Consider the following 24,107-nt stretch of genomic DNA (forward strand, 5'->3'; position numbering starts at 1 on the left):
TCTGCCTACTTGGAGCAAATCCTGCTATCTGCAGGAAAGAAAAGTACATCATAGTCTTAAATAACAGGCAGATTAAGCTACTTTTATTTTCTTTTACTCTTTTTTTTCCCAGATCAGATTAACCTTTTAACTAATAATGTTTTGAGAATAAATGAATTCACATTTTGGTATGATGGCTGTTTCTTATAATATTACTCTTGCAAGGGTCTCCAGTCTTTGTGTGTTGGTAGGATGATGATTAAGAATGTAGCAGGTACAGTGATGCTCTACTGGGAAAATTCAGTGCAGAATGTACCGATACAAAAAGCAGAATTTGGTATAAAACTTCCCAGCTAATTACTGAATGAACTCTTTCCTCTTTGAAATTACACGCCATGCTTTTGTCAGTTGAAGTCACTTGTCAGTAGGGGTCACTGCACGTTACCATGGAAACACTGGTGTAGCTTCTAAGTTAAGGTTAAGCTAAGGCACAATGGATAACTTTACAATGCTATTTTAGTTCATTTTTTCGTTCAATAAAGTCTTGAAACTTGCATTGTACTACTCTAAGAGCATTTACTTCATTTTAGTTTCGTTTTTTTTCTGAAAAAGAACGGGTAATTCCTGAATGAATGCCGTCAGACTACATTTCCCAGAATCCTACTTCCACTTCAGCGTCGGCCAATAAGGGGTCAGTTTGCTGATAGGGCGCAAAATCCAGTATCTTTGTATTTCCGATTTGAACACTGACTAGAGTTGCGGTTAAACTATTAATAAAAATCGTTTAGGTTTAATGACCAGGACCGACTTAAAACAGAGAAGACACCAGCGAAGCGCCTGCCTCCGGAGAGTTATTTCATCTCGTGTCTCGTGCAATGCTAAAGAAACTGGTCGCCTCTTCATGAACTGAGCTCGACGTGCTAGCAGCTAACACTCACTAGCGCAGCTTCTCAACAACAATGTCAGGTCTTCCACAAAATAACTTGAAGGAACAGCTGGCGAGGCACACCAATGCTGCTCAAAGCAAGCTGTCTCTGGCTAAACATAAAACGGGGTAAGTTAGGTCAATCTACCACGAAGTGAAAACACCAGCTAACAGTTAGCTTCGAGCTGTCAGCTGTGCTAACTGAACGCTTCTCAGTAATACTAGCACAAGACGCATGTGTGGGCTTTGTTGGAGTTTACTTACAAAGATGCATTTGTTGCTTTGGGTCCTCTATCCAGAAGTAGTTTCACACCGCGACGTGAATATTTTCAAGTCGGATAAAACGTGTTTCTGTTCAGCTGTTCCCTGTAGCAGCAAAAACAAAGACAGAGTAAGTCCACAGTAATTGAAGGCTATTATACACAGCCGGGTGTAATCACTTGGAACCACTGAACAGTCTGACCTGTTGACTGCACCTCCTTCCACTGCACTACTGCTCCCACCAGGTTGGCCTCCGGAAACAAATCACTATGCCGCCTTTGAGTTGTTTCATCCATTCTCTATGCACCGCTTTACCCTCACTAGGGTCGGGGGGGGATGCTGGAGCCTACCTCAGGGGACACCCTGGACAGGTGTCCCCTCCCTTTGCATATATAGACAAACAATCACACTCATATTCACACCTACGGGCAATTTAGAGTAACCAGTTAACCTCAGCATATTTTTGGACTGTGGGAGGAAGCCGGAGAAAACCCACGCATGCACAGGGAGAATATGTAAACTCCATGCAGAAAGATCTCAGGCCGGGATTTGAATCGGGGATCTTCTTGCTGCAAGGCGAAAGTGCTAAGTGCTAACCACTACCCCACTGTGCATCCCCCTTTGAGTAGTTTGTATATACATTCAGAAATAGAGACGGTCTGTCCTACAAAGCCTACAAATAGCCAGATGTATGGTCAACACCATTATTTTTGACTGTCATGTTATCTTTTTAATGTCATGCTCGATTGTGTGTATTTTTCAGGGCCTTTTCTTTCAAAAAGAAGTCCTCATCAAGCACGACCAAAGTGGAAGTTCCTACCAAGGTAATCACCTCACATGGTCTCACAAACCGGAATGTCAATGTCCCTAAGAACAGTTTAATAACTCAATCTCTTTTGACATTTTCAAACAAGCTTGAGAGACCTCAAAAGTCCAAAATCAACAACTTCTTTCCTGTAAGCTCAAAATGTGAGTCAAACTCCATCAACCAAGCAGGTAACCCTTCTCCTGCATGTCAGACTCCTGCACCAGTGTCTGGTTTTAAGGAAACTCCAGCTCCAACTAAACCTGACAACCAGTTTTCTAGTGGCAAAAGAATCAATTCCACAAGCCTGGATGCATCTCTTGGTATCCCGAAGGATGACTGGGATGATTTTGACGACTTTGAAACGCCTGCCAAAACAAAAAACGATTCATTCAGTTCAGAAACATCAGGGAAAAGCAGCAAGCTACTGTCATCTGCTACTGAAGAAAAAGCAAAATTCTCAGAGAAACTAGACCATGATGCCTCTCCTAAGACACTCGGCAACAAGACTGGTGAGGACTCTTGTATGGAAACAGATGAGGCGGAGTGCAGTGTTGACAAAGCTGCAGTTTCACCATGTCCGAGTTTTGAGGATTCTCCTGTTTCTCCTGTGAAAGTGACCAGAAGACGTGCTTTTGCACATCTGAAACCTGTTGTGAGTGATGGTGAAGAAGATTGCGACGCTCCATCTGAACCCTGTGAAGAAATCACAGGTAACTAGCTTTTTTTTTTTTTTAAATCTTATTTGTACTTAGATACTTTGCACTAGATACAAACCTTCAATGCATTGAAATGTAAAACACACAGAAGCTAATGGGGGATATCTTTTGGCTTTTCAGAGAGTAAGAAAAAATGGATAGACCCAAAGGTAATCAATCTTGATGACTCTGAGCCTGAAGATGACTTTGACTATGTTCCTCCTTCACCAGTCAGTGATGAGATCTCTTATAAAACCTCAGTATTGGAGAAAAGGTCAGTATTTTCATCTAATTATGTATTTTACCTCTGTTCTTGTAATTTACAGTGTGTACATGGTAGAGGACGAGATGATTCTTTAAGGTTAAATTCTTAAAATATTTTCTCTGTAGTGATGCATTAGACAGACAGGTAAAGTTTTAAGTTAGATGGAAGGAATGGTATGTAAAACAAATTCCTAATATCCCAATAAGCACAGTGAAACACAACTAACTGAACTATATTGCTTTTCTTCCAAACGCTTAGCTTAACCAAGTTGTTTCTTTCTCTTGATTATGAGCTCTAAATGTACAATTCTGGAAGTTTCTACATGTGTTGTTATACAAACCAAATAATTGGATTGCACAAGAATACAACATAGTAGATCCCCAGCCAGTGTTACATGACAGATTGTCCTGGCCAGTGATTTAACTCCAAATTCACATGTGCATCCTAACCATACGAGTTTTGAAAGTATATTGATTACAGTGGGCACAATTTTGCTGAGGATAATTCTTGAGTGCCTCACACAGTTTAAGACAACTGCAAGTCGATGCTCTCATAGCTACAGCTTATGAAACTGTGTGTAGTATCGACCTCACCCACCAGCACCCCACCCAGTGCTACCAGTCATTCAGCAAATACACATAAGTCTGAAACACACCTCAAGGTTTGTGGCCAGTTTTTACCCCTTTTCCATAATACTGATGATCAATTCTGAGCCACCGCTTCACCCCTAAATTTCTCTGCTCCACATCATCCACCCAAGTACTTACGGTGTTCTTGCAAATATTGTTTTTTTTTTTTGCACATCTTGAATCTTTGCACCATAAATATTCCACATGCTTTTCACACAGTTTTTCTCTACATACACTTTTTGCGGTCAATATTTGTCTCTCTCAGTATATATAAATATTTTAAAAAGCTGCATTCTGTAAACAGCTTGATCGTGGCCCTTGGTAGAGAGCGAGCTCAAAATTTCATTGCAGTGATAACTTTTACTTGTGCATATGCCAGTATCATCTTTGATTCCTTTAACATGTATAGTTATCATGGTAACATTCTTATGTTTACATATTTGAAGTCAGCAGGACTTAACTAAATTTCTTCTTTTGAAACAGACCACAATCTGCCGATGTTCAAAGCAGAGACACTCCTGTGCAGTCAAAGAGTTCCATCACAACACAACAGGAATCCTCTAATACCAAGTCAAAAGAGAAAACAAGTGGGTGTTGTGCCTTTCTTTGATTTATCCAAGCTAGGAGCTCATTTCATTAAAAATAATTTTGTTCGCTCATGGTTTTATTCCTTAATTGAACTTTTTTCCCTTTCTGAATGCCTGACAGATGAACAACTCTTTGGCATCATGGAGTCCATTTGTGCTCTTGTTGATTCCATTCCTGAACATGAACTAATCGCTCTGTCTTGTGGAAGTGAACTTTTGCTGAAGAGGGCTCAAAGGTGTGTTCATTTGGGTAAAAAAAACTGCTTTGTTGTTCTTCATGGTGTGTAATGATATCTCAGTGTGATTATAGTTGCCTATCTTTTTCCTGCAGAAAGAGGATTCTTGCAACTGGTGGTGGTTCTTCGTTTAGGATGCAGCAGCCTGACAGCACTGTGGCGTCTCAATCTAGCTTTAAAGAAGCATCTCCTCCCAGTTGTGGTAACTCTGGTGGTGTGCCGTACATCAGCTCTGTGCCTGTGGACTCCGTAAAGCCTCCTCAGCGCAGCAGATCTTCAGTCATCTCTGTGGATTATGAATCTGATCACTCTGACAGTATTATTGAATTAAAGCCCTTGTACAGTAACACTAGCACAACAGTATGTGTGGAAAATGAGAGTTTCTGTGACTCTCCATCAGCCCACAGCCTCACAAAACCATCTTCTAAGAAAGAGAGCACGGATCTTGAGGACCCAGATCTCCTCTTCTCACCCAAGACAGAGACAAAAACGAACACCCCAACGTTTACAGCTGCAGACGATATACCAGACGACTTCTACATCGACGACTTTGACATAGATGACTTCAATGATTCTGACATCCCCGAGTACTTTGACGAACCCCCAACTACATCAGTTTCTACGCAGAACTCCAGCACTATGACGACAGCAGTGAGAGAGGGGGGACCAAGCAAGTCCTCATGGGAGAAGAAACCAATAACACCCGTTTCTGCACCAAAGCCTTCAAAGATTTGTTCTCCAGGCAAGTCGATGAGGGCTGAAAGAATACGAACAACAGTTTGTGAAGCATCTGAACACAAGAAATTGTCTCTATCGGGCACAAAATTCTTAAAGCAATGCATATTTGCTCCGATTGTTAAACAATTTCATCAGCCTGCATCCATCAAGGCATTATTATTGATTTCAGTTTACAGTGTACTTGAATATGAAGTTTTGTAAGAATACCTAATAGTCTTACTTTATCCCCTAACACAGAAGATGTTTGGATATGTTTCATAAATACTGGGCCTGATTTAGAGAATCTATAATGTAGGTCAATGCTCAGATGGTGCATTTTCACCATCTCAGTTTTTGTATCTTTTTTCCAGAGCCCACCTTCAGAAACCCAGCTCATGATCGCTTCAGAGGGTTCAACTTCCCCCACTCACCAGAGATGATGAAAATCTTCCACAAGCGTTTTGGACTTCACCAGTTCAGATTTAATCAACTGGAAGCAATTAATGCTACAATTCTGGGAGAAGACGCGTTTGTTTTGATGCCCACAGGTTAGTAGAAGCTCATTTAGACTAGCTGAGGAACAACTGCAGCGAAGACGTCCAGATCTGTCAAACTGATGTATTTTTAGGTGGAGGTAAAAGCTTGTGCTACCAGCTGCCTGCCTGCATCTCACAGGGAGTCACTGTGGTTATTTCCCCACTCAAGTCGCTTATCGTAGACCAGATCCAGAAACTCACCACCCTAGATGTAAGTATATTTATTTCTACCTGTATGGAATTGTGCAAATTAAGAGCTGCATAGATAAGCTGATCAATTAAAGATCAGGGAAAATATTTTGCAATTTGATGAATTAAGGAACGAAGCGGTAAAATAATGCAGAATTTGCTATTTCATGTCCTCACATTTGAGAATTTGTTGGCTTTTTTGGTATTCCATTGTAGCACATCTATTATATTGGGGGCATTTAATGGTGTTATCTTGGGCTGTAGCATTCTTAATTTTTTCATATTTTTTAAGACAAAACCAGTAATTTAGAAAATATTTAGCAGATAAATTGATAAGGAAAATAATCCTCAATGCCCTGTATCAATTTCTTTGTAATGTCTCACTTTCTAGATTCCAGCAACAAGTCTGTCTGGTGATAAAAGTGACAGTGAAGCACAAAGGATTTATATGCAGCTTTCCAGGAAAGACCCCATAATTAAACTGCTCTATGTAACACCTGAAAAGGTAAGTTTTTTCTACTCTCACAAAAATAGTGAAGGCTTTGTCAAATTAGTTTTTTTTATTTGCTGTAATTAAAGTTAACAGTATCTCTGATTTTTGAACATTTAAATGATTGATGAATCTTTTTCTTTTCTCCCAAGGTGAGTGCAAGTAACAAGTTGATCTCCGCGCTGCAGAACTTGTACGAGCGAGAGCTTCTGGCCCGGTTCGTCATAGATGAGGCCCATTGCGTCAGTCAGGTGTGTTCCTCAGCTTTAATGCACACACAATCTGCAGTGTGCTTTTATTTTTTCTAACACCCATTGAGAAACGTTCGATCACTTTACGTTTTTCAGTGGGGCCATGATTTCCGTCCGGACTACAAGAAATTGCATGAACTGCGTCAGAGGTTCCCCAACGTGTCGATGATGGCTCTGACAGCCACCGCCACTCCCCGGGTGCAGAAAGACATCCTCAACCAGCTGAATATGACTCGTCCACAAGTGTATGCCTTCACTTACAAGCTCTCTCCTAGATTCACAGCTGTATTGTTGTTTATAGTTTATGGCTGAGTTGAGACAGCCATCAGTAACTGTGCATTTTCCATGCAATGTGTTTTCAGCTTTACCATGAGCTTCAACAGAGCAAACCTGAAGTACTCCGTGCTGCCCAAGAAACCCAAAAAGGTTGACGAGGACTGCATCTGCTGGATCAAGAAGCACTACCCACGTAAATAATTCAGGACTTTTTCTGATCCCAGCGCATGCTATTTTCAGAACGCTGTCGTAACTGCTGTGTTAAAAATTCAACCCTGTATGAACCCTTTGAGGTCTGACATGTCTGAAGCACACTGAAGGAACAGTAAGTCAGAAAGCAGAACAGTTCTGTAGATCATGTTGTATAATCATTTTTCACACCTCATCAAGATGCTGTTTGGTAACTGCCTATTATGAACGTTTTATGGAAGTTACATTCTTAAGCTACTTTAAATTCATGTTTTGTCAAATGATTACCAGCTTTTATAAGTAGCTTTGCAATGAAAGAGTGACCGTGTTTTAAATCATCCGGCCTGAAATCGTCTTTGCATGTTGCAGGTGACTCTGGGATTGTGTACTGCCTGTCTCGTAATGACTGCGACACCATGGCACAGAGTCTGCAGAGAGCCGGGATATTGGCTCTGGCGTATCACGCAGGACTGAGCGACGGCGACAGAGAATATGTGCAGAGTAAATGGATCAATCAGGACGGCTGCCAGGTCAGTTCACACCGCAGTCATTTACAGGGGGTCCTCGGTTTACGACGTCATCAACCTACGGCATTTCATTGTTACGTCGGAAGCGGTTACGTGGAACGAGTTGACGAGCAGAGTGGACGCGTATTCAATGCTTTATTTACATTCACCGGTTGTACGCCACTTTGGATTGTGCTACATTTATTAACTTTTTAGCCCCTCATTATGGCTCCCAAGCGTAAATCAAACTCTTCTGATGGCATCTCCATGGAAGTGAAATTAGATACAATAAAACTCTGGAACAGAATGAAACACCAACGAACATCGGTCAAGTTGTAAAAATAGTGCAACGTATTGTACTGACCCTCTGTGATGAATGAGTGACATTTCATCTCGTTCTCTGGTCATTTATTGAACCTTCACACAGGCTACTGTGGGCCGCAGTCAACAGCAAAATAAATACAAAAAACCTAACTTAGCTCCAGAATTAGCCGTCGTTCCCAGCTTTCTCTTGCTCAACACACACACACTATTGCTGACTCTCAGCCAATCGAGTGATCTAAATACACATTGCATGTTCATTGACATTCAGTAAATCTCGAACTGAACAGCAAACATTGAAACATCAACAACATATCAGTCCGTTACAATATTCTGTTGCCTTCTTGTAAAATGATCGATACATGCATGAAAGTAATCGGTATTCATGACTTTTCTGAAGAACTGATCCTAACATGATGTACATAACGGTTTTCACTGGAGTTCCAACTTATGGTGAAAATCAACTTGCATCACACTGTAGGAACAGAACTCTGAGTTAAGTCAAGGACCCCCTGTATTATAAATGAAAATGATGCTTAAACTTGGTAGACTAGATACTTGATACAAAACACAAATATCTTGTAACATACTGCAAACCAGCAGATGTTTGAAGGAGTTAAAGTATAAGGTGAGGCATACTACTCATTGCTTTTGTTTCTCTTTTGTCTTCCAGGTCATCTGTGCCACCATAGCCTTTGGCATGGGCATCGACAAGCCAGATGTGCGCTATGTGATCCACGCTAGTCTGCCTAAATCAGTGGAGGGTTACTACCAGGAGTCAGGAAGAGCTGGCAGGGATGGAGAGATCTCTCACTGCATTCTCTTCTACTCATACGCTGACGTCCACCGTATCAAGAGGATTATCAGCAGTACGTGGCGAATATAGGACTTTCTTTGTGCATTTAAAAGTTATGTTTGTCATTGTGATTTGGCAATTATATGTACTAGTTTCATGCCATGTGTTAATCTGTTTTGGTCGTAATCTCACATGCTTCTTATGCTGTCACAGTGGACAGAGAAGGTGACAAACACGCCAAGACCACTCATTACAACAACCTGCACAGCATGGTGCACTTCTGTGAGAACGTGATGGAGTGCAGAAGAATTCAGCTGCTCGCATACTTTGGGGAGCTGAAGTTCAACAAAAGCTTCTGTAAAGAACATCCGGACGTCAGCTGTGACAACTGTGCCAAACCCAATGTAGGAGTCATTTCTTCCTCCATTAGCGATAGAAATCATACTTACTCTACTTGACCATTTCTGATAGATCATTGTTTGAATGTCTCTGTACGCAGCAATACAAGTTGAGAAATGTGACTGAAGATGTGAAGAAGATTGCGCGGTTCGTCCAGGAGAACTGCGAGAAAGTTGGATCGAAGTATGGCAGGACAGCTCAGCAAAACCGACTGACACTGAACATGCTCGTGGACATCTTCATAGGTACAGTACAGGCACAGTAAAAAACAATGAAAGTACTATGATGTATGAGATGCCTTATACAGCTGTGTTTGTATTCTAATTGGAACTTTTACTTTTGTCAGGATCTAAATCTGCCAAGATACAGACGGGAATGTTTGGCATTGGGGGAGCCTACTCCAGACATAATGCTGACCGTCTGTTCAAAAAGCTGGTTTTGGAGAACATCCTGGTTGAGGACCTTTACATCACGGTCAACGGTCAAGCTGTGTCTTATATCTCTGCTGGAACCAAAGCCATGAACGTGCTGTCTGGACACATGCAGGTAACAGGTTTAGGGCCATGTGAAGTATAGAATATGAATACTGAAGTGTTCATTTTAATCAGAAACATTAAACACTAGCTGACACTGTTTTTTGTTTTTTGTTTTACTTCTCAGGTGGAGTTCTATGAGACAGAGAGCGCATCCACCATCAGGAAACATAAAGGTGCTGCCGACAAGAACGTCTCCCAGAGAGATAAGATGGTCCAGGAATGTCTGAAGGAGCTGACGGATCTGTGCAAGCAGCTCGGCAAAGCGTTTAGCATTCACTATTACAACATCTTCGCTACCAGCACCCTTAAAAAGATAGCTGGTAATTGTAATTTTGAACAAAACAACTGCCAGTGTTTCCTGATTTCTAACTAGTGCATAAAAAAAAATCACCACACTTATTTTTTTCTCCCAAACAGAGAAGCTCTCCTCTGACCCTGAAGTCCTCCTACAAATCGACGGTGTGACAGAGGACAGACTGGAGAAGTATGGAGCTGAATTCATAAAGGTCCTACAGAAATACTCTGAGTGGCAGCTTCCTGGTAAGAGATCCAACTGAAGTTTTTTCACATTTTAACAAATAAGAATACAGATGTATAAATGTTAACTTATTGTTGCTTGGAAAGTTCCTGTTATAATGATATAATCCTGGCTGTGGACTCTCAGGGTAGCTTGTTTTTCTATCAAACCAGATAAAACGTTAATGCCTTTGCAGTGGCCAATAGCTTTGGTTTTATTTGATTTGATGAGATTAAAGTTTAGGTTGAGCTTTACAAGAAATATTATAACTTCTGCTGCGTAATGGAGGACTCCTATTAAAAGCACCTGGTTCAAGTGTTTGGAAACCAAATTTTCCTGTATTTTTGTTCGTATAGGAGTACTTTAAAATTCATTATTTAATTGTATGTACAACAATGCGATCAACTGCAATTAATCACTTGATGTTCTGTGATTAATCATATTGTTATATCGCGATTACAAATTTGAATCGTTGCCCAGCACTAGTCTTTACACATCGTGATGTTAACGCAATGTTCTGTCTTCAGCAGAGGAGCAGACCGAGAGTGGAGACGGTTGGATTGACACGACACGAGGCCGCGCACGTATAGATTACGACGACGAAGACGACGCAGAGTCTTCCACCTACTTCCGTAATAAGGCTGCACAGGGCCAGAAGAGAAAGAAAGCCCCATTCTTCAAGTATTCTAAGAAGAAAAAAGCGTTTGGCAACTCGGGCTCCAGTTACAAAGGGTGTGTAGAGTTTTTGTCTTCACATTTCATACTTGTTGATAATATTAAGCAAAAAGCTTCACAATCCTCTTTGCTCTTTCTCCCCACTTTTCCTGTGCTGCTGATGTGGATTCAGTCGTGGCCAAAGCAACAACAAATCGTGGTCATCGTCCGGCTCCACAGGTGGATCCAGAGGTGCCGGTCGAGGGTTCAGGGGCTCAGCGGGAGACGCATCAGCAGGTAGAAGACCAGGATTAATGGCCGCCCCGATGCCCCAAAGCAACCAGCGACCGTTCTTGAAGCCGGCATTTTCACACTTGAGCTGAGAGCTTTTTGCCTTTGGATCTGACGACTTGTCATTACGTTTTCAAACCATTATGTTCCTGCTGAACCAGAACTTTATACTGAAACAGCTACAATTGTATATTTAAGCTCTGTACAGTTAACACATTGTCTGTCCTTATTTTATATTGACTTTTGTAAATTGTTGTAAAATTTATTTGAAGACTGAAGAACCTCATTGTCCCTCTTTGTTTAATTTCTATTTTTATATTAAACTGAAATTCAATTAATATTTCTTGCTTCAACTGATCTATATTTGTAGAGAGCTGAATATTGACTCTGCATTGTTCCACAAAACCACAGAGGGAGCCGCCACACATTTTTATTTAATGTTTATTTCAAGTTTGAATAGTTTTATTTAATGGCACCAGTTACAAGGGACTATTGGAGAGAAACAATATTTTATACTGACTTGTACAGAAGGTTACCTACAGTACAAACATGGGTTCGGAATGGATCGGACTGAACAAGAACTGGATTTGGCACATGGATTTATATATATATAGTTGTATATTTAACGCAATTAAACAGCAATCTCCAATCCGAGGATAGAACGAGGCAGACTACAGGACACACCACCAGACATGGATATGCATAAACACTGATTTACGTGTATGCACGGTTGTGTGAGGGTCTGTCTACTGGGAGCTAGCAGAGGGGGCAAAAAGCAGAGAGATATGTTCTCAGTTGTGACCAATTCCAACCCCTCAATGCAGCAATAATGTGACGGGGACTTTGGCCAGGAATTAAAATTCAATCGCCAATTGATTTTGGTCGTGTAAATTGATTATGTAATTCTTTCTATCAGATAAATATCAACAAAAATCTTAAGAATGATGTTTTAAGAACCACTATGAACATTCTTTGAAACTGAAATCCTGATCAGATGTGTGAAACTATGTTTTTAGGGATTTGATGATTATGGAAATATGTAGGAAAATACTGGGAGTAGACAAAATAACAGACACCTCAAAATTCAACCTCAGACATTGACCCAAACATCTTTTGATGCAGTCTTCATAAGAATTCATCCCAAGTTTGACAGAAAATGTAAGCTGCTTGGTTATTGTATGGAATTACATTATACCATGCAATTGTTTCTGTTATTATGTCTGTCCCCATCTCCAGTATCCTAAATTTTCAGGCTAAAATTGTTATTTTATCTTACAGTGCACCACATATGGTTTGAATAGATACACTTTTTCAAGTACAGGCGATCTGATTTCCTTTATAAATCAGGGATCACAAACTACATCAACAGTAGTCACACATCTGGCCAACCTATAGCCATCTCCCATGAAGTAAAAGAAAATGTAAACATGAAAACAGCAACTGAAATGTAGATGCAAAGTCAGGTTTGTCACATGAAACATGCCTGCAAAGAAACTCAGAGATTTTGGGCTGCCCGGTGAACAAACAGTTTCAGACAGAGATGTACACCGTTTCCCTCTTGGCCTGGGAGATTTAAGGATAGAGAAGTCTGTAGTTGATCTTTCTGTCCCTATTCCTTCATCTTTGCCACTTTGGTAAACTGCAGAGTGAGGATCCAGGCACGGGGAACTCTCTGTCGCTTAACAATGAAACAGCAAAGAAAACAGCAGAACAAACATTCACACAAGAGGTCTCTAAGGAAAAATTGATTTTTATAAAATGTTATTACTGAATGCAACGGCAACTAAGTGTCTCTGTGGTCACACCATCGTTAGAGTCGGCACAACAGCAATTTGGTAAATTCTATTCTAGAAACAGGACATTTTTTTGACTTATCAAACATTATTCATCATTGGATTTTCATACACAAGTTTGTAAATCACATCTTTTTGCTCTTACAGTTATTGCTCCTTGAATAATGCTGCCTTTTCTTCGTTGTTGCATGTTCAGAGAGACCGCTGAAGCTACATAATGCTGATCGATGTGAGAGAAACACCTTTACAGACAGACTTTAAAAGATGTCAAACAACTCAGCCTGGCTGGACGGGATGGCTCGTATTGACCTCAGTGTAGAAGTAAGAAAAATGAATGTACACCAAAAAAAAAAAAATCAACCCACCCACCACCCTGCTCCACCAGCTGTTAGGAAAAAATGTGCTTCATCTTTGCATCCCAGTTGAAAACGATTAACTTGACATAAATAAGCTCTCACACTGTATGCATGACAGGTTGCTTGCCAGCGTAGCTCTAAAGATTTGATATTTCCTCCTGCATTGTGTTGGAAAATGTCTTTGCTGCTGCCTTCGCCAGAGATAACTACGGTTTGTGAAACGTAATGAGCTACAGAAGTGGATCCAGCCACAACGCCAAAGTGCATGCTACTCTGTGGTCAGGACTACAACCTAGCCGAGGGCCGTTACGCTTGGATTTACACAGGAGCAAACAAAGAAAGTAGCACCATTGGGCTTTCAGTGGAGCAGCTGCAGAGGGCGAGGGGGCAAAAAAAAGAAAGAAAATTAACCCTGTACAGCCATTAGATTGATGTCAACAAGTGCCTTCCAGTCCCATTTAGTATTTTAAAAAGCTACTTTCAAAGAAGCAGACCTCTCATTTTGTTCTCGACCTCTTTCACTTATGCCTTTTTCCTCCTAACATCCCTCTTGTCTTTACCGTCTAAAAAACAACTCCTCCGCTATCACCTTGAATCTTGTTTCTGTTTCCTACATACAGACACGCTAACACTTACACCTGCACCTGGTACAGGAGGTACACACAATACAAAAAACAGACTTTAACCAGAATCCAGCAGCCGTGACAGTTATTGCTCCCTGGAGCTGAGAGGCAGAAGAGTCTAGAGCCTGACCGAAATATCGAGGGGCAGATGTCTTTTGAGAGTAAATATTTTAAAAATTAAAAGAAGAAAGCAAGTAAAAAGATCAGGAGGTGAAAATGTTATAACATGCTATAGTTTGTCTAGCAGTCTACTGAAAAATAGATGTTTTAGTCATTATTCTTAATTTATTATTTACAAAATGTTTTGTTTCATGCTGCAACTTGCTATTAATTTTGCTGGTTAAGCTGCCTATTTTCTCTAGAATAATCAATTGGAAGTTGTCACTCCTCAACGTGACATCATTTTGTTGTCGACCAACAGTCAAAAATCCAAAGATGTGAAATTTGTAATGCAGAAAACAACAGAAAAAGCTTTAATTGAACCCAGAAATTGTTTGGTATTTTATGCCAAACGGCTGTTTCAGCTCTAGTTTTGCTTTCTAAATTCTCCAAATTAATTTTATGAGTCAAGCATTTTGTTTTCGGTGCAGATCCAGTCGGTCAGGCTCACAGTCACCTCTCCAAACTCTTCAAGTAAAATAAGATATGACAAAAGTATGACAGCTGAAAATGTGTTTTTGGATTATTTGGTATTTGCAGTAATACAAATGATGAATCCAGATTGTATTCGATACAAATACATGCTCAAAATGATCTTTAAAATTGCACACACACTGCTGAAGACTGATTCACTGCTGGTGGACAGATGAGAGGTGTGATCAGTGTTTAGTGGATCTGGATAAAAGCCCTGGTTTTTTTTTTGTTTGTTTTGTTTTTTTTCCGACCCCCTTCCACTTTACCATAAATGCTTCTGACCTTACTTGAAACACAGCGCTAAAAAAGGTATAATTTAATCTTCAATAACAAAATAACATTTCAGTTCTGTTAAAATATACATGGAAAACCTGTCAATATATATTAGGAAACAAACTAATTTGTACAAAAAGTACATCATTACTCTTATTCTAACAATAATAGTAATATAGTATGATACATGAACCTAAGAGCAAGGTTGATATGAAACCAAAATAAATCATAAACTCTTCATAGAAAGAAATAATTGAAATTCATCGAATTTCAAGTTGATGAAAAAAAATCAAATTCACTGGAGAAATAACAAACAGAACAAAGGAGCACATTCAAAGTACTTAATTTTTTAAACCATATCAGCATTGCACGTCTATCTAGACTATAATCTATTGGTGCCAGTGAATCTTTGCTCATCATGAGTATTTCTCTAACTGACACTACTGGGTCACATGACACTACTGGTACTGATTTATTTAACTGTATCCTTAAAAAACACTAGAAAATCAATTTTGATCTTCATCAGTTGACTGTATACCGTCGTATACTAAAGCCTAACTGTGTCTTAAACAATCCACTGAACTCTAAACTGCCAACAGTCTTCAATATTTAATCAAAAAAGGCATTTGGTAATCACTCTGTCTGTTCTCTGTTTCATCAACCTTCACTATTATTCCCCTCAGACTGTTCTCTTTTTTCTAATGAGGTTAATCTGCTGTCTGTCTCCTTGACTTCAGATGAGGATGAATTCCTATCAAAAGATATTTCACCACTGACTCACATATACTTCACAGCAGGAGGCCTTTTTGACTAACATGACTCACTTCCATCTTTAAACGACAAATCAACTTCCCTGATTACCACTCGTTCTCTCGTCTCCTTTTCTTATGCAAATCCGTGTTTAAAAGCAATAAATAATAAATGAAAGCAACGCTCATCCGTTGCAGCAAAATCTTCCGTTCCTCTGAAAGGAACTGTTTAAAATTCTTTGATTTTCAGTTACATTTTTTTTCCTTTGTGTTATTTGAAAAAATAAAATACCTGAAATGGCTTGAAATAAAAAAAAAAGAAAGAAAAAAAACGCAACAAAAAAGTGTCCTGGATTTGTAGAAAAAAAAGAAAAGAGAAAAAAACGAACGCAAGCGAAACGAGGAGGAGGTGGTTGGGTGGGAGGGCAACTCAAAGTGGAGGAGGAGGAGGAGGGGGGAGAGAGATCCTGGAGGTTACCAGGAGTGGTCCAAGCTGTATGTCTGCAGGAGGAGGATGAGAGAAGCAGGGTTCATGGTTGGGACGAGGCTGCCCTCCATCACTCCGGAGTCCTAACCGTCTTCTCAGACCCCCGAACGGGTTTACGGACTCTACGACCTCACTCTCACTTGTTAATGAGCAACCCGCCCACCCAGCGGAGCTTGCAGGCAAACCACCGCCTGAGGGGACAAAAGTATTCGTAATGGAACTGCTCAAATTCGGGGGTCTGGCGGATATCACTTAAAAATGCAATGTCAAGGTCTGACTCGGTGAGGATGATGAGGAGGAGGAGCAAGACAAAGAGGAGTCCAATGGTCACAAGGAGCAAACGGAGGACACTTAAGACAAACTTATTCACCTGTTCTACCTCGCTGAGGGCCGAGTCCCCCCCAGCGCCCTCCTGTGCAGATCTACCGTCCGCACCAAAATCACCCCCTTCCCCGTGCGACGGGGTGCCCGCCTCCGACTCCTTCTCCTCCTCAATGCTGCAGGGCGCCCCGTTGATTTGGCGCGAGACAGCCAGCTCCATGCTGTGCTCGGCCACCGGGGTGGGCAGGACGCTGTCAGAGGGGCTGTAAGCCTCGTCTGATATTACCGCCATCCCCTCACTGCCGTCTGTGGCCTGGCTCCGGGACCGGGGTATGAAGGACTCCCCATGGGACACTGAACGCACCGGTGTAGAGTGGGCACTGTCACGCAACGACTCCAGACCTAGTGGAGGGGTGCAGAGAGAGAGAGAAACACACATTTTAAAGACTGGAGGAGACGTGAAGTGGTCAGTTATACTATATACTAGTGTGGCATTCAAAGACACACTGTACAGTACAAGCTCTGGCTCTAAGAGTGTTGCAGACACACAGTCTCCACTGAGAGTTGAAATCTGATCACACTCTCCCCAGAGTCAAACAGTCAGGGAGGAGGACTGTCATCCTATAGAAAGCACAGGATGTGATGGGAGTCATCATCCCTAATGGAAAAAATCATCGACAACAGAGCATACAAACCTATTAAGATAAGAGATACCTGAACAGAAAAAAGCTAACATCCTTTCATTTTATCCACTAGCACTTCTAAAGTCTAATCTCCTGTCAATTAGCAGATGTAGCATCATTTGATCCCACTTTGGATATCAGAGTCTCTGTGAGTTGTGTTTACATTTGTAGAGGGATTCTTGGTGTTTTCTGTTTTTTTTTTTTTTTACCCGAGTCTCAACGCTTCAAACCTCTAGGATTCTTCTCAACCCAGTAATTTATGATGAAAGCTAATTGCAGCATTCTCTCATCACTTCAGTGTGCAATTCCAACACAAAATTCTGCACTAAAAATAAAATACATAAGAATATAATACACATTTTAAAAGGAGCAAGGTGAAGAAAACCTTATTGTAGTACCTCCTCACAATAACCGACAAATGTATGTGAAGAGAGGCCGATCCGACGACAGCTTTAACTGTTTTACAGGCATAAAAATGCCCACACACGCATCCTGTGCCAAAATATTAACATGAATTGCTTTAAAGACAAACAGACTGTCCTGATTAGGTCAAACCAAAATGGAATGGCTTGTCAAACTGTTTTAGGCTACGCAGGGTTAAGGTATCTAGAAGTATCTGGATAAAACTGACTATTCAGGGGTAAAAACCAAAAGAGATTGTCTTTTGATGGAATCAAGTTGTTATTTAGCACTTTTGCTTTTACCAGACAGGATGACATAAAGGCAGATGGGAAACACTGGAAGTAGGAAACCATTGAGGTTGTGGTTATATGTAAGTGCCTTCACCATTTTTCAGGATGCCCCCAAATCAAAAGACTATCCTCAGATTGACGCAAAAGGACTCCAAATTCCATGTTGTCATGAGACAGGCCTGTAGAACAGTAGTAGCAACATTGCTTATAATTGGTTTTCAACTAGATCCCTGAATTATTCTCGAGCCACTTCACTCAATCCTGCCAGCAAACATTCAACAAAGCTTCCAAGACATTCCAGCAGTACAGTACTGTACAGCTGAACTGCCCATTCTGCAGTGGAGGTAACAGTACAGTGTACATTTCAGTGAAGATGAGCTGTGGTTGAGCCCCGTGCTGACGATATCACATTCTCCAGAGTGTCAAAGCAGCAACATTACACCTTCACTATAAAGAGAAGGGATTAAAATTCAGCTTTTGATGAGGAAGCAAATCATGAAAAGGACTTTTTAAAACTGTCGGGAAAGTAGGGCAGATTATGTCCAGCATCTAAGCCTCTGCTGACATGAAACTCCTGTCAAGTGAAAGGGAAAGAGACATAAAGGCTGGATGAATGTCAGCGGCCATCTTTACCCTGAACAGATCTGCTTCAGCTTATCCTGTGTTATGCTTACAAGAGAGAAGCGGCGAGCAGAAAATGCATTTTTAGAATTTGTATTTGCCTCAATCAGAGCTCTTAATCTAAACATCTATGGTATAATCTAACTTTAGAAGTAATGAAAACATCATAACCCTTGGAATACAGTGGTGGGAACCAAATATAGCAACTATATAAAGAGTCTAAAACAACAAAATGTTCTCAGCAAATCAAAAAACATCTGTTCAATAAGCAGGATGCACAGACAACCACAGGAATGTTATCACTCCCTCCCGACAACATCGATGAGGCTGGGAGTGATTTAAAATAGCTAAACCGACTCGCATCTCCATGTAAAGCACACTCCTGGCTGGCTCTGTGGTGGGTTTACCTGGAGGATTGCTGGGCTGGAAGCAGGGTAGCGGAGTGCCAGAAAGAGGGGGGATGCCAGCCGACTCCTGCCGCCCCATCAGAGCGGGGTAGAGGGGCAGGACGCCCAGGGCCTTCCCCAGCATACGAGGCCCCAGGCTCAGCACGCGAACCTTCACATCCCGGTAGCAGTGATTGATCATACGCAGGTGGACGTTCACCCGGGTGGTGATGCGGATCAGACACTTCACCATGGCTGCAGCATGCACGCGTTAATCCCGTCCTTATGGTCCCTTCTCCAGAGTCCAGGCCACAGGGTGTGTTTGTGTTAGGCTGAAGGGTTCTCCCTTAGTTTGCCGAGGCGAAACAGTGGGTTTCTGCAGCAGTACTACGGTCACCAGCATTGGCCTGGCCTGGTTTGGCCCCACCCAAACCAGTGACATACATGGAGCAGAAGACCCAGGCTATTTTCAGCTGGGGTATTAATACCACCGTAAGACACCCAGTCAGCACACTCTTATGGCTCTCGAACCCACAGCAAAGGACCCTCAATATACTCAGTGCACTTGCTTCTGACCTCCATTTATCTCGCTATCTGGACTTGATGTTTGTACTTGAAATGCATTCCGGTCACTCTGTTTTACCCAAAGTTATGCAGGGCTGCACGCCTGCTGTGTCCATCTCAGAAACACAGAGGCCGCCTGTTCTGGGCCAGAAGCCTGCAGGAGGGCCGAGTAAGTGACTTTAGCTGCCACTGTGTTGGCACAACCCACACATAATATACACATCTCTGAAGGGAGGCAGGCTGAGTGACGCACACACCTGCAGCGTGCCCCAACAGCATGAACTGGGCCACATGGCTCTAGTTACAGCATGTGAGAAACTGTATGCACAAGTGTGTTTTTCTGAAGAAGGGGAAAATCCTCACGAACAGGACTCTCCAGCAGAGTTTGTTTATATGTGAAGAGCGAGATTACTGCTACTTTCTAAATTGTGTGCCGTAAAAAACACCGATTCATCGCGTTCTCAAACCTCGGGGTGATGCTCGGTTCTTACCCTCCATGATAGATATGTGCACAGCTCTTCGACGCGTGCGCGGTACGCTGCTGAGCCGAGGCCCGTGGGTGATGGACGGACAACTTCTGCTGGGCACAAGTCCAGCCCTGCATAGACAAACACACACAAATGCACAAACATCACTGCACCGAGCTATGGGTACTGTAGCCAGTAGGCGCTGCTCATATAAAGACATCTACAGTAGCTTGGTGCCTAAGAAAATGGAGGAAAATTAAAACAAAAGTAGTGATCAGACATTCTGACCTCTCCTGAGTTTACAACTCTACCTGTGTATTTCTGGAGGTTCGCGTTTGATTTTGGCACTCTGCTCCATCACCTCTTTTGCCACTCGTCCACTGTTATAAAGCACAGAGACGATGCTCAGGATGAGTTCCACAGACACACACACACACACACACACACACACACAACACACACACACACACACACATAACCAGCCAGCCTGGTCTCACCCAATGCTATGAAAGCCATCACTGCAGTGGATGAGTACAGTATGTGAGCATCATGATTGAATTAACCTGGTGAATTCAGCGTTGTGTAACTGAATTAGCACCAGTCAGACAAATGCACACACAAACTTGCAGGCAAAAATATCAAAACAATGATCATGGTTTGCCCTTTGACAACATTTAACTGACTGGGCTTGTGAGCAAATGTCATGATACTTTCTCGTTATTCTTTTCCGCTCTCAGGGCCAGTTCAGCAAAATATATTTTGGCACATTTCCTGCAGATAGGTTCAGTTTTATCTACTGAGGTTTTGAGCTTTCTCACCAGCAACATATGCTTAAAAAATGCATAAAAAATTGAGAATATCTGGCAGCAAGGGTACCAGAAGATATATGTTATAACAACAGGGGGATATGGTAACGTTCAAAAACTGTAAAAAATAATGAAAATAACAGCAAATATCTGTAAAGTCTAGATTTTTTAATTTGTGTAATTTAATAGTAACAATGTAAAAGAATAAATCACTATTTGTAAAAAAAATACAGATTTATGGTGTGGACACTGTAGAGTTTGGTCTATTTACTGTTTTTTTTTAACAGTCAACATGTAAATAAATACATTTTTTTCTCAGATTTTACTAGTCATTATGCGTAATTTTTAAAAATGTGCAATTTGATAGTCAAAGAACAGATTGCCATTTATAAAAACACAGATTGTTGTGAGCATTTATTTACAATTTTAGCCTGTTCATTTTATGGTTAAGATGTAAATTAATACTGTTTTACGGTGATTTTACTAGTCATTATCTGTATTTTAACAAGCAGCAATAAACTGTTCAAAAATTACAATTTAAAGCTGTTAAAAAATATTATAGCTTTTTATTACTATTGCTGCTATAGCTTTAGTAAAAAAAATAGCTTCAGTAAAAACTCTTCACAGCAAAGTCAGAGGATTATCCAAAGAAACTCCATCTTTTTTTCTGGAAACAAACACTGTTGCAACATTTTTTTTAGTGTTGAAACACAGTAAACTAAACTGCACTCACCAAAAGAGAAAAAAAATCCCAGATGGTGATCTCAAAACCCGTGCAAATAAAACTTGACCTGTCTTTAGAATAGACACCAATAAAGGTAGGTGAGTAAATATATATTTAAAATAATCTGAGCCTTTAATATATAGCTACATCTTGGTCATACTACTGTTTACAGCAGATACGGTGTGATAATGTCTCATGTAATCAGTCCCCTTCATTTCCCCCTCTGTGTCCTCTGTCTTGTGAGGTGTCAGTCCTGTCCTCCAGGCAAAAAGTAGGCTGACATGACAGCACAGGAGGCCAGCAGGCCATGTCTTCTGGGAACACTTCTCTCCTCATCCAGTTGGGGGTTTTCTGCAGTGTCCTCCCCTCCCTGTCATCAGTCATGCTGCCTTGTCGTGTACTATACCTGTAGCGGAAACGGCTGCCCTTGAAGAACAGGTTGCTGCTGGACACTGTGCGAACCTGACTTGACTTCTCAAGCCTGGTGAAAGAAAAAACAAAAAGCAGTGAAGCTTAACGCTACGAAGCAAGACAGCGGGAAGGGAAATAGGTGATATTAACAGTTTCCCACACATTCTTGCAAGAATACAGCCCTAATATGATCGCACATTCGAAGTGTGAATGTATGCAATTGCTCTCAGAATCCCAGAACGAGGCGGAAAGAAGGATCAGATACCCAGCTGTTAAATCATTCATGTCGCCTCCTTGCACTATAGGCACGGCATCCTCAACGCGATTCCATACAGTATTCAATATGTTTATATTGTCATAGTAAGTGAGACATTAATGTTTAATGTGCTTCTCTGGAAGACAACATCATCATTGCATTTCAGTCCCCCAGACTTCCCCTTACAGTGAAATCGTAATAAGAGGAAGGCTGAAAAAATATTACGAGTCTGTCACCTCAAAGAGTCATCAAAAGGTCACATCATATTACCTCCATCAAGCTAAGCTCTGCCCTCCTTGCACCCCCTCTTCTCCTCTGTCTTCTATCTTTTAACCCTTCATTACACCACCCCTCACAGCCTCTGAACTGCTTGCTTTTGTTAATCACCTTTCCTGAGCTGGAGAGAGCAGAGGACACCTGCACTATTACTCACGGCTGAGACGGGGGAGCCATATCTCAGAAGGAGGGCTGAAGTGCTTGCAGTCTCGTGCCAGCACACACTCGTTCACTAAAGGTCAGCAGCAACCCACACCTCATTTTCCCGCTGATAAACAACCTGGAGGGGAAGGGCTTTTGACACCAGGGCACCGTGATGGGAACGGGCCCACCAGCGCTTAGGGATGCAGCAGAGTAGGTATCAAGACGGCAGGGTGAAAAGGCAAAATTAAGACTTTTGGACTCACTTGTAGAAAGCTTGATTCTCTACTCCACACTTCCAAAGGTGCTTGCATGCCTCCGGTGTGGGTGCAAAGTACGTCAAGATGATCTTTTTGTCCTGCACGTTGAAAATAAAGAGGGCGTGCAGGACAATATAACAAAACTGAGACAGACAGTCACACTCAGCAGACGGGCTCATTAAAGCATGCACTGCTGGGGCTTTACCCCACATCCAGCAATTCATGCTCTCACCTCCTTCTGATTTGCATATATGTGGAACGTCTTGCCTTCGAACTTGAGTTTGGTCACCTCGTTCCTGTCAAGGAGAAAGCGTGTCAACAGTTACAGATGCAGCCCGCAGAAACAGAAAGCCACAGCCTCGTTAAATATTCATGACAACCACTTTGAGATCACATAAACAGTCACGGAGCTCTATGTTTGGCTGACAAAACAAATAAGTGATAATATTCCCTCCAGACAGGAAATAGAGAGTGAAACGAACCTGAGTGCTGCAAACAAACAAAGCCATTATAAATACTGCAAACATGATACATAATAAGTCAGTGACATCTTCAGTTAAAAGCAAAAGAAATGAAAATGCACCTTGTTGTTAATACTTTCACATAAGCAATAAATCCTGAATTCAGGTAGAGGCTCTTGATGTGAGACTTTTGTCTGGATCTTCTGCTAAATTTGTCCCTGTATCTAGCTGTTGTAATTAGCCATCTGTGCACGTTAGCCCCCGGCTCTACTCACAGGTAGAGGCAGATGGAGGAGCTTTGTTGACTGTGACTGTACATCCAGCTGTGGTGCACATTGTGTTTCATGCAGACTGCTCTGCATACAGAATGTTTACGTCAAATCCGATAAAATCAAAGCCTGCAGCACAATGTTTGTCTTTGTGCAAATTCTCGAGGAGTGAGCCGTCCTTGGCTCGCATCAGAAAATGCTGCACATTTGGCTCACCATTGGAGAAAATGAACTCTCTTGTTTCCCTGAAGCACCACAAAACCAAATGGTGTGAAGGCGAGAAATGCTGGATTCCCAGACACATCCTGAGACACACAAAACAAGATCAGAATACAACTTGAACGCACGCATTCAGGCACAAATGAAAAATACATCAGACGTATCTTCGTGCATGTACTGTGTTTCCCAAGGGAGGGCTTCAACATTCAAGTTGGACAAGAATCTTTTTGAAATGTTTACTGTCTAAAAATAGCAGCGCTGTACTTGAAAACCACTAACCAACCTTGCATGGATGCGGATCAACACCATATGTCTCCAGCATCTGGGCTTTCTGCAGGAAATTTCGCTCTGATGTTTCAGGTGTCTGCCCACTGGGGGAGAGCAACAGTCGGTGTCAGTCCACCACAAGCAGTAAAAAAGGAATATAAAATGTGTACAGTTCAAAAGGCCATTGACTTGTGAAGAGGCTGAACAAATGAATATCCAATAACTACATCCACTAATTTAGAAAGACTGAAAAGAAGCAGAAATCATTTATACCCAGATAGATAAAACATTAACACAATATCCACCTGCTGATATA

General features: G+C 41.5%; 2 protein-coding genes across 7 annotated transcripts in view; one reads left to right on the forward strand and one right to left on the reverse strand.

The window, feature by feature from the left end:
* Nucleotides 1-653: 653 nt before the first annotated feature.
* Nucleotides 654-11,393, forward strand: blm (BLM RecQ like helicase). 3 transcript variants are annotated; one of them, XM_022201346.2, is made up of 22 exons: nt 654-1,033; nt 1,929-1,989; nt 2,080-2,683; nt 2,810-2,942; nt 4,046-4,149; nt 4,271-4,385; nt 4,481-5,127; nt 5,474-5,650; nt 5,731-5,849; nt 6,219-6,332; nt 6,470-6,568; nt 6,665-6,813; nt 6,931-7,037; nt 7,403-7,563; nt 8,534-8,729; nt 8,870-9,060; nt 9,156-9,300; nt 9,402-9,601; nt 9,716-9,911; nt 10,009-10,131; nt 10,636-10,840; nt 10,956-11,393. In XM_022201346.2, exons 1-22 carry the CDS (start codon nt 939-941, stop codon nt 11,143-11,145), a joined length of 4,131 nt encoding a protein of 1,376 aa, XP_022057038.1. In that variant the 5' UTR covers nt 654-938; the 3' UTR covers nt 11,146-11,393. The 3 variants fall into 3 exon arrangements, with proteins under 3 accessions (XP_022057038.1, XP_022057036.1, XP_022057037.1); XM_022201344.2 differs by having other exon boundaries at nt 1,929-2,683; XM_022201345.2 differs by having other exon boundaries at nt 1,929-2,683; nt 10,639-10,840.
* Nucleotides 11,394-11,476: 83 nt separating this feature from the next.
* Nucleotides 11,477-24,107, reverse strand: part of LOC110956074 (FERM domain-containing protein 5) — a 69,476-nt gene continuing 56,845 nt past the window's right edge. The window contains exons 7-15 of one of the 4 annotated variants that reach the window (XM_051952796.1): nt 23,808-23,895; nt 23,522-23,610; nt 22,808-22,871; nt 22,582-22,673; nt 21,638-21,712; nt 20,013-20,081; nt 19,726-19,832; nt 16,338-16,690; nt 11,477-16,158 (exon numbers count right to left, since the gene is read on the reverse strand). In XM_051952796.1, the coding sequence (XP_051808756.1) occupies nt 16,111-16,158; nt 16,338-16,690; nt 19,726-19,832; nt 20,013-20,081; nt 21,638-21,712; nt 22,582-22,673; nt 22,808-22,871; nt 23,522-23,610; nt 23,808-23,895 (985 nt within the window). In that variant the 3' untranslated portion in view covers nt 11,477-16,110. Of the gene's footprint in view, nt 16,691-19,725; nt 19,833-20,012; nt 20,082-21,637; nt 21,713-22,581; nt 22,674-22,807; nt 22,872-23,521; nt 23,611-23,807; nt 23,896-24,107 lie in introns of all 4 variants that reach the window. The other 3 variants (XM_051952793.1, XM_051952794.1, XM_051952795.1) reach the window with 3 other exon arrangements.

The sequence above is a fragment of the Acanthochromis polyacanthus genome, chromosome 8, assembly GCF_021347895.1.
Source record: "Acanthochromis polyacanthus isolate Apoly-LR-REF ecotype Palm Island chromosome 8, KAUST_Apoly_ChrSc, whole genome shotgun sequence".
NCBI lineage: Eukaryota > Metazoa > Chordata > Actinopteri > Pomacentridae > Acanthochromis > Acanthochromis polyacanthus.

Bases quoted from the DNA above. Each gene is read 5' to 3' on its own strand.
- blm (XM_022201344.2), top strand. From the start codon at position 939: ATGTCAGGTCTTCCACAAAATAACTTGAAGGAACAGCTGGCGAGGCAC. The intron at 4,150-4,270 runs GTGGGTGTTGTG...AATGCCTGACAG, and splicing joins CAAGTCAAAAGAGAAAACAA to ATGAACAACTCTTTGGCATC. The intron at 10,132-10,635 runs GTAAGAGATCCA...TTCTGTCTTCAG, and splicing joins CTCTGAGTGGCAGCTTCCTG to CAGAGGAGCAGACCGAGAGT.